The 9,825-nt window shown below is 42.2% G+C and overlaps 1 protein-coding gene across 16 annotated transcripts in view; it reads left to right on the top strand.

Moving 5' to 3' along the window:
• Positions 1 to 76: 76 nt before the first annotated feature.
• LOC121704789 (glycine-rich cell wall structural protein) overlaps positions 77 to 9,825 on the top strand; it is a 19,776-nt gene continuing 10,027 nt past the window's right edge. For 8 of the 16 annotated variants that reach the window (XM_042085262.1, XM_042085263.1, XM_042085274.1 and 5 more), the window contains exon 1: positions 8,228 to 9,371. In XM_042085262.1, coding sequence (XP_041941196.1) covers positions 8,873 to 9,371 — 499 coding nt within the window. In that variant the 5' untranslated portion in view covers positions 8,228 to 8,872. Of the gene's footprint in view, positions 307 to 1,925; positions 1,974 to 2,276; positions 2,307 to 2,835; positions 2,863 to 3,567; positions 3,622 to 4,006; positions 4,085 to 4,617; positions 4,690 to 5,144; positions 5,199 to 5,905; positions 5,957 to 6,406; positions 6,464 to 7,489; positions 9,372 to 9,825 lie in introns of those variants that run through there. The other 8 variants (XM_042085272.1, XM_042085273.1, XM_042085260.1 and 5 more) reach the window with 7 other exon arrangements.

Genomic DNA, 9,825 nt, shown 5'->3' with positions numbered 1-9,825 from the left:
GCTGTGGGGTGAGGGCAGGGCTGTCTGGGGGGAAAGGCATGGGATCATGGACCATATTTAAGGGATGGGCAGAGACTTGGGATCTCTAGTTAAGTGGCATCTCTGTCCAGCTAGCTCATCTCTCTCTCTCTCTCTCTCTCTCTGTCTTACGCACTGTGTTCATCTCTCCGTCCCCGAGTTTGTCTGACGGCGTTTCCTCGTCTCACCGTCCATCTTGTCTCCTCTGACTGTTGACCATCATGTTGGGACGCGCTCTCCTGCAGACCTCTCTGGTCCTCTGGCTGGTACAGCACACCCTGCAAGGAGGTAGGAAACTCAGTGGTGTGTGTTTGTGTGTGTGTTCATGTACTAGAGTATATGCATGATTCCATATTTCATGAGACAGAAGGGATGAATAAGATGAGATGAACAGAGAATGTGTAACAAAATAGGAATCTTCACTTAAGATAAAAAAAAATAATGGGACTTCAACCAAATTATATGATTAAACCTTAAACACATCCTCATGAGCACATACGATAGGCAATTATTTTTTGCCTCATCAATCTAGGAACACGCAAGCACTTAAAAGCATCTGCATATAAAATCAGACAGTATTTCAGTGCTTTCAGAAATAAAGAAGTGATGCACGTGTTGATTACCAAGTTAAATGGCTTTTATATTAATTAATTAGATAGAAACCTATTTAATGATAAAGACATGAGAAAATGCACAAACCCATGAAGTCAACTGTAAGAGTCACAGTAAGATCTGATCTGATCTGAAGTTATATATTGTATTACAGTTACTATAACTTTCACAAAGTTTGTACCTCTTTCATCTTATTTCAGTCTTTACACTATAGTCATCAATAATCCCCATACCATACAAGGTGAATTCTAGCCTACTAATCTGGGTTTATTGCAAGTTTATCTATCTAAATATCTAGATCCTCCATTGACCACTGTGGGCCATTAGTTAAACATTTGCAACCAAATGATGTTTACTCAAAGACATAAATTGATAGGTGTCTGAAAGGAGCATGAAAACAAGACATGTGACATACAGCTCTGGAATAAAATAATATGACCGTCAACTCATTCGAATGTCACTCAGCAACCAGGATGACATCAGACAGATTTGCAATGGTCTCACCCATGGTCTTCATTTTTCCGAGAGCTAGGCCTATGTCAAATCCATAGGTCTATTAAATTTTAGAAAGTGCTAATCTTTTCCAACACAATGTATTAGATTCCCTATGACGAAATAATATTGACAGGAAACACCTTGAGGTAAATAGAGCCTACTTGCTGAGAGCAACGAGTTCAGGCATCATGCTCAAGTAGCCTAAGTGGATCGTTTCCAGTCATTCATCATGCCGCGTGCGCTCTGCCAAAGTCGCATTTTAGGCTATATCTTCCGTTAATGGTTAGAATCAAAGTCTGAGACCAGGAGGTGGCAGCGGTGGTCAAAATTTGACAACTCGTTGCTAGACCAGCACTTTACTGCCCCCACACTGTAGCCACTTGAGTCGTTGTTCCTTCTCATCAATGAACGTCTGTTCAGAAGCCCGGAATTGTGGTGAAATGGCATCCCACAACTAGTCTACAACAGCTAACACTGCAGCCACATTTTAAGCAACCATAAACAATTAACACTTAGCATCCACATAATTTCTGATAGGCTGTCACCATGAAACAGTCAAAATCAGCTTCCAATAGTTTACTTCGACCTGGCACAGATTTTGTTTGTCAAATACAGAATCTCTCTTGTTCAAAACAATTTTTAAAAGTGACGTCTTTTTTGATGAATGTGTTTGTCTAATTTGACCAAACGGTAAGCCCATGCGGGATGTAGGCCTATAGGGTAGTAGGCTATAGGCCTATACTATAGTTTGTGGGCAACGAGTGAGAATTAATCTGAACTCTGCACTTTTTCTTTCCAAGGCGTAAGCAGACCTCAGAATGGTGCCTTAGGAAGACTGATGCCAAGAGGTAGGCCTACACTATTCCTCTTTTGTGTAATTATGTTTGGTTATGTGTGTGTGTGTGTGTGTGTGTGTGTGTGTGTGTGTGTTAGTGGGTACAGTAAGATTCTGTTATCTAATAATGAACTGATCTGACAGAATATTTGCGCTATATTTTCTACTGTTAAATAAGAACTTCTTCAATGAACCAGTTAGCAGTTAAAATGCTGTCATGGTGCATCCTGTATTCTGTTCATGAGTAGCCTACACTATTCTATAGTTTTACTGTTTTATGTACAATAACAGTATTGTGTGTTTATTTTGTTGCTAGGGCGTGGTGGCTATGGGGGCAAAGCCGGTGGTAAGCAGAGTTTATTCTAACTTAATTGAAGATTAAAAGTTCACAACAGAAGTTCAGCTCAACTAGCCTCACTCTCCCCAACTGTTCCCACAATAGGACTGTTATGTATCCTGAATGATAATGAATATTTAGATGTACATCCACAGCATGAAATAACCCCGGACTAATGAAGCTGTATGTTGAAATAGCTGGCCTGCTCTTGAAGTCGGTGCTGACAGTGATGGAATGTGTCCTTGTCACAGAGCGCAGATGAGTTGCACCTGCTGCAATGTTGGCCATATTTCACCCTCCCAGTCCCAAGTCAATTAATGTGCTCTTAAATGTCATATGACATAACATAAGCACCAAGCTCATACTTGATTACTTTGATGTGTGTGTGTGTGTTTGTGTTTGTATTTGTAGGCTATTTGCATTTGCATTATACATGCCTCTGTGTGTGTGTTTATCACTTAGCATAGTGATTTTATAGTTTAACATAGTATTCTGTGAATAATATCTGACAGCCCAATTTTCCCCTTCTAAAACACAGGTTATCCAACTGCTGCCCTTGGTGCAGGTGAGTTACCTTGCTAAGTAGTGTTTTAAGACCTGAGAGCATTTAAGGTATTAGAGCCATCCTTCATTATTACTATTAATTCTATGAATTGATAAATGATGCACAGAGGAAAGTAGTTTTAAAGATGGACAAAATCATTTCTTGCATTAATGCTTGATTATGTAACTGGAAGATTTTTTGGCCTGGAGGTAGTGTACTGTGTGTAGTAACTTTGCTATACTTTTGAAGCCCAATAAACCAGACAAGGTCAAGAGTTGCTTAAGTTATTTCTAGCTGATGTGTTGTCTTTGCATTCACTGTACAGGATGGGTTAGATTGGCACCTCCACACTCTGTTGAGCATAGACTCAGCATATTTTAAGGTTCTCCATCATGTAATAGCCATTCATTGGCTTGCATGGGAGTATTTACCTTTTTTGTGTGATATTGGCATATATGTTCCACTACATGTATATTGGTTGGCATTGCATGTCTCCAGGTTTATTTTATGTGTTTGCAATGGAGGTTGAGCTTATTTATTTTGGCATCCACTACCGATTACCAAGAACCTGCGTGTTTAATATGTTAGCAATGAATTTTTTGTGTGGTTTGACATGTTTGCTATGTGTATGTGTGCGTGCGTGTGCGTGTGCGTGTGCGTGTGTGTGTGCGTGTGTGTGTGTATGTGTGTGTGTGTGTGTGTGTGTGTGTGTATTCATGTGACCAGGAGGATACAGAAATGGAAATGGCCGTGGCATGAAGCAAGGAGGCTATGGAGCAGGTAATGCTTCATTCAGCAGCTGGCATGAATGCATGAGTGCATGAGTAAATACATAATTGCCTTCATTTATTCACTGATAACATTAATTTACTATATCAGCTCATTTGCTGTCTTTTTCATCATTGTAATTTATTTTTGTGCATTTACATTTACATTTATTGATTTATCTGATGCTTTTATTCAAAGCTCACAATAACGAATGCCATTCAAGCTACAGTGCAATAGGATACCATAGTGTAACAATAAATACTACCTTTATACACAATACAAAAGGACAAGTACTTTCCTCTTTAGAAGAACAAGATTTAGGTTCCTCTTTAGAATAACTGTCATGGCCCCTCTGTGAGTTGCTCCTTATTCTCTCCCATCCTCCCTCTGACTGTAGGAGCCGGTCTGGGAGTTGGAATGGGCCTGAGCAATGGACTGGGAGCCGGTCTGGGAGCAGGCAAACAGGCAGCTAGAGGTGAGAGGGATGTCGGGGTGCAGCAGCTGTGAGTGAGTAGCACCCTGCAAATGCTTGGGTCGATCAGGTCATTTTCTCAGAGGCAGCGGACTCCACACTGGTGTTTCGTTTGTCTGCTTGGTATGGTGTCTATGTGTGAACTATGGGGGTGGAGGGGGAGGGAGGGTTGGTGGGACTGTGAGAGAGGAATCTAATCAACCTTGAACTTCATGTAAGCTTCTGGAACGATGAGGGTGTAACAGATTGCACCTCTTCTAACCAATCAAAATGTGACCTTGGGGTGCAATAACACCAACCTTGTATGATTAAAGCACAGATATGATTTATGCTGTCTATTCCCAGAAAATAGATTGCACTTTTAATTTACCTCACTGGGGGTGTGTACTTGTGTGTGTTTGCATGTCTATATGTATGCTTGTATGCTTGCTTGTGTGTATGTGTATCCTACTAAGCCTGTTAGTGGATGTTGTCTTTCCTGTGTTTTTGTTGGTCCATATCTCTACTGACCTTAGCGTCCCCTTTCTCCCTGTCAGGTTATGGAAATGGAATGGGTGCTTACCCTGGTGCTGGGGCTGGGTACGGTAGCTACCCTGGAGCAGGTCGCGGTGAGTCACTGTTAGCGTAAACTGTACAGCCTTCTCACATCTCAGTAGCCACCCAAACTTTACACCTAAACTTTCTGACAGTTACACTGGAAACTAGAAACCCCCACGGATTACAGATACCCTTCACTGCTGCAGGGTTGATAGTCCCCTCCCTCTATGTACCAACCTTTCTGAGTTGTGATGGGTTTCTTGTGTAGTCAGAATCTCAGTATTGTGACAACTGTTGAACTAAAAGCTAGCAATTAATCAGCAGCACACGTTTCCCTTTTGGCAAATATGACCAATAGGTAAAATAAGACAAAACAATCTTCAGACATCACACAACTGCTTTTTTAAGTGCAATGTTCAAGGTGTTTATCAATTCAAATAATTCAAACCATTATTTCTAATGTGCTTAGACGGCAAGCTGTTTGTTTGTGGTTGTTAGTGACAGTACCCCTATTCACCACTGGTAGGCACTGCAGGAGGGAGCTATCCCACTGGCCAGGGCTCAAAGGCCCCTAAACCGGGTAAAACGCACGACTGTGCACCCCTGTGTGTGTCAATAACTTTTAACTCTCCAACTCCATTCCAAACACTGACACCCCATACTTTCTTCATATGTTCAACATCAGGGGAATCTGAGAAACTAAAGGGTGCTCAAATCCAGTCTTTGGAAACCTGTTGTTTCCAAAGGATTTATGACTGATTTGACCATTGATCTTTTCTCAGTTCACAAATGTTTGGACTGGATGGCTTATGCTCTGTGTTGCATCAGTCCCTTTAGAAAGGGATTCCTCTCTTCATGAGAGTGTAGAGTGGGGGCTTGGTTTGGACTGGAGTGGTTCTTTGCGTTGTGTGTTGTGTGATCTTTTTGTTTGTCAGTGTACTCTCAACTTTAATTTTGTGTTCTAATTCAGTGTTTGTGTAATCCATGAGCGTGGATACCATAACAGCATGTTGATGCGTGTTGTTGTTGCTAAAGCGTTTGTTTGTTTGTCTGTTTGTTTATGTGTGTGTTGTGTGTATAACTATCAGCTTTTGTTGTTCAACTGCAAACCTTTGCAGTCACCTTTAGCTGGTCCTGCAGCGACAGCTTCTTGTGTGGTGCGGTGTGCACATTAACGCCTCGCATGCAAGTGTGAACACGCCTCTCTGTGGTTGTTCCGAGCACCCTACAACGCCGACATGTTTTGAAACAGAAACTGTGTCGTAACACGTGTTGTGGTGTCTTCAGGTAGCCGACCAGGACCTGGAGTGGCTGGTGGCCAGGGACCTACTGGCAATGGTAAACCCACACTACCATGTCTGTGTGTCATTCTGTGCTGTGATGACCCATGTTGTCTGTGTGGCTGTGATGATGGTAGCATGCCAGCATTCATCACTGTGCCACTATGGCAGCATACTGTACATGCAAACAGCATGAGATAATCAGGGTAGTTGTTATCTGTGGTAGATTGACAATTACAACCAAAAGTCAGACCAGTCAGACTTAATACAATGTCAAAACATTTGCAGGGCAAAGGGATAACTAGATTTACATAATGTTGATCCGCCAACATATGTGCCACAAGTTAAAATATAAATTAACAGAGATAAAACATATTAACTGAACATGTTAGTGAGGGTTTGTGTATATTTGTATTGTACAGTAATAGGTTGTTTTAGTATTCAGTTTTAGCACTTTTTAGTATTAGGTTGCTTACTGGTGTTGATTAACCAGTATTGTGGTCTTCAGGATATGGTCGTGGAACAGGCACGCCCACAGGACAGGGCTCCAAGCCATCTAAAGCTGGTAAACTCCTCTCTATTTTGTCCTTATACTTGAGGTGTTGTCTTTGTTATTTTCCATGGGTTTTTGTTCATACATCCCTATGTGGGGCTTGATGTATTTTCCCTTGCCAGGGACACAAGGACAAGTGAATCATTGAGATTAGTACGTGCAACTGAAAGTGACCAAATTAGCCATCAAACAAAATCTTATTTTTACAAATATAAGGCTGTTTGCACATATTTAGAGATAATGCACATATCCTTATTCTGTGCTTTGGTCTTTGATCGGATTTTGTTTTTGTGAATGTTTGCCTTTCCACTGTGCTTTGAGTTAGCTGAGTTGTTCCCTGCACGCTAAACCTGGTTGATACACTCCACCCACTCTCTAGTGGTTTGTCTGGTTCCAGGTGTTAGGGCTGGAGCTATAAGTGCGGTCACCAAGAACAACAAACCCAGGGTGACAGAACCGGGTAATAATGCCATAGCATCCTATGTGTAAGCTTGATGGATGTCTATTCAAAGGGTAGCTGTTCTGTCAAACCTTGTGTCTATGCTTTGAAGCACTGATATGTAAAGCCTGTTTGTGTGTGTATGTTGCATGCATTAGGACTTTTTAGGTGTTGTCAGTGTTAAGGTTGAGGTTTGCACCATGCCTGGTAGATGTTCTTTGGCTTGAGACGTTTAACAGTGGTTTGTCTCTCTGTACCAATGTCCGACATGAATCAAATTCTTCCATGTCGGAAAACTCTTGTTGATTACTTTTGAATTATATTTACATCTGCTACGGACATGTTGAGAGAATTATTTGCTTTGGAATTTGATGCAGGTCAGACTTGGATTCATGTTTTGTCTTGTTTATGATCTATGTTTTGTCTGGTAGTGTTTTTGTCTTTATCTTTTACCTCTTTGTCTGTCAGCATCTATCAGTTTGTACTTCTCCTCCATGTTGTCTTGCATCCTGTCATTGGTATGTGTGGTAGCTGTAGTGGCTTCTGGATCTGTGTACCTAACACTGGACAGGGTTCCCACGATCACTGATATTGTACACTATAATATCAATTTTTCCTAATCAAAATAGTTTGATGAACTATAAAACTAATCGTATCTCTGTTGAGTAATTATTCATGTGAATAATGTGAAAGTTTCCTACACTTTGCCATGAATAGTCTGGGGACTCACATTTTGGAAACGTTTCTAACACTTGCATGGTGACGAGTGTACACTTTGTGTTAACTTTGAAATCATTGGTCCAGCCTAACCAATCACGTTGATCAGGGATTCCTAATGTTACTTACTTACAGCATCGGTAGTCAAGAAATAAAGTATGTAGGGCTACCTTTGCTATTAATTAATGTACACATTCTTCCGACTACAATTTTTGATGTTTGCAGGCGGTGCTACTACCGTTTACTACAGCCACTTTCGATTTCATCCCCTCTCATCGCTGATTGGCCCTACCTTTCTGGGGTATGATAGAAACATTAGTTAATTATGGTGTTCCAGACTAGTATCTCCTTGAAAGGAGATATTTGGCTTCTTTGGCAATTAGAGGTTATGAAACACCAACATTTTTTTCTGTTGTTTATGATGACTGGGAACCTTGGTCAGATGAATTGTTAGATAACCAGCTAGTTTTCTGTTAGCCCTTTTCAAGGAATATCCTGCTTCCATTTGTATTGGCATTTTAAGTGCATTTTAGTTGGCTGCTATAGTTTTTACAGTTTTTCAACAGTTACACTTCATGTCAATTCATGTGTGGTGGTAATTTTGTGACCTTTCAGGAGTAGCTGCTGGAAGTTTAGGAAGTGCTGGCAGTGTCGTTAAATCAGGAGGGACTGTGGCAGAAGCTAAAAGTTTTTATACTGCTCCTTCACAACAGGGAACCAAGAGTCTTGATGCAACAGCTCAGGCTTTGCTGGGGGCAAAAAGCCAAAGTTATGTTTCTCAGCAGCAACAGGCCACTAAAGGGCTTAGTTCTGCCACTGGTACTCAGCTACAAGGAACCAAAACCGTTAGTCCTGCTAATCCATACGCTCAAGGATCCAAAAGCTCTGGTTTTGCCACTTCACAACTGCATGGAACAAGGAGTTTGGTCACTCCTCAGCAACAAGGAACTAAAACCCTTGACTCTGCCAAGACACAATTTCAAGACGCCAAAAGTCTTGATCTTGCCACATCACAACTTCAAGGAGCCAAGAGTGTTGGGGCTTCTACTCCACAACTACATGGAATCAGAAGTCTTAGTCCCTCCAGTCCATTTCCACAAGGAACCAAAACCTATGGCTATGGTGCTAAAGAAACTCAGGGATCCACTTCTTCATCTCAGGCCCAAGGTCCAGTTTCCCAGGAACCTGATGGGACCCAAAGAATAGTGTCTGTCGGTGCGCCCGAACAAGAGGGCAAAAGCTACTTCTCTACCTCCAGGGTGCAAATGCACAGTAGTAAAAGTTATAATTTCGCGGCGTCCTCAGCAAAGTCAGCATCTTCAGTGTCGTCATACAGTGTCAAACAGGGCTCCAAAAGCCCTGTTGCTGCACCAGTGCAGGAAGGTTCCCTCATCTCCTCAGTCACGCCTGATGACACAGGCCCCTATTATGATGACATGACACATGCGCTGGATGGCACACGTTTGGGTCAAGGCATGCTACAGGCGCAGGATAGAAAAAGTCTGGCCACTGCAGCTGTCACGCCAGTAGAGACAGGCAAAACAGCCACCTCGTTCAACCCCCCGTTGGACGCGGCCCCCATGGTCCCTGAGGTCGCCAGTAAAAGTATCTGGTCAGCCGCGACACCAGCTCAAGCCGGAAAAAGTCTGGGCTCCCAGCCTCTGGAAGGGAAGAGCGTGGGCCCTCAGGTGCCTGGGCAGCAGGAAGGGAAAAGTCAGCAAGCAGCCGCACCAAACCTTGGAGGGTTTCTGCCGACAGATCAGGGTAATCCATCTCTCGTTCCTCTGTGTGCTTGCACGCAAGAGTCGCATCACCTTTCTGTGGTCTATATCATCCATGTGCACAGGATGTTTGTGTCATGGGATATATAACCTTGTTTATACACATCTCTACATTGAATGAGATGTTCTCTGTATGTGTGTTTCTATGTTTGTCATACCAGGAAGTGAATTATGTTCCTTCCTCTCCATCTTCTGCTCTCCTCGTACTGTTTTCAGAGATCCTTATCTCATTTCTGTGGTGTTCACCTGACACCTTACGGGTGTGTTCTTTTTCAAGTTGAACCAATGTTTCCCAGTCCATCTGTCTGCCTTTTTTGTCTCTCTGTTTGTCTGTGCACGTTTGAGGCATCTTTCAGGTTTGGTCTATGGCACATCTTTTTTACTTTGTGAAAACGAACTGGAGGCTGTATGACTGGAGAAGCTGTTGTGAAAGCACT

This window comes from Alosa sapidissima, chromosome 3, assembly GCF_018492685.1.
Source record: "Alosa sapidissima isolate fAloSap1 chromosome 3, fAloSap1.pri, whole genome shotgun sequence".
Lineage (NCBI taxonomy): Eukaryota > Metazoa > Chordata > Actinopteri > Clupeiformes > Clupeidae > Alosa > Alosa sapidissima.
The sequence above is the reverse complement of the archived record's forward strand: the minus strand, read 5'-3'. Positions and strand labels throughout refer to the sequence as shown.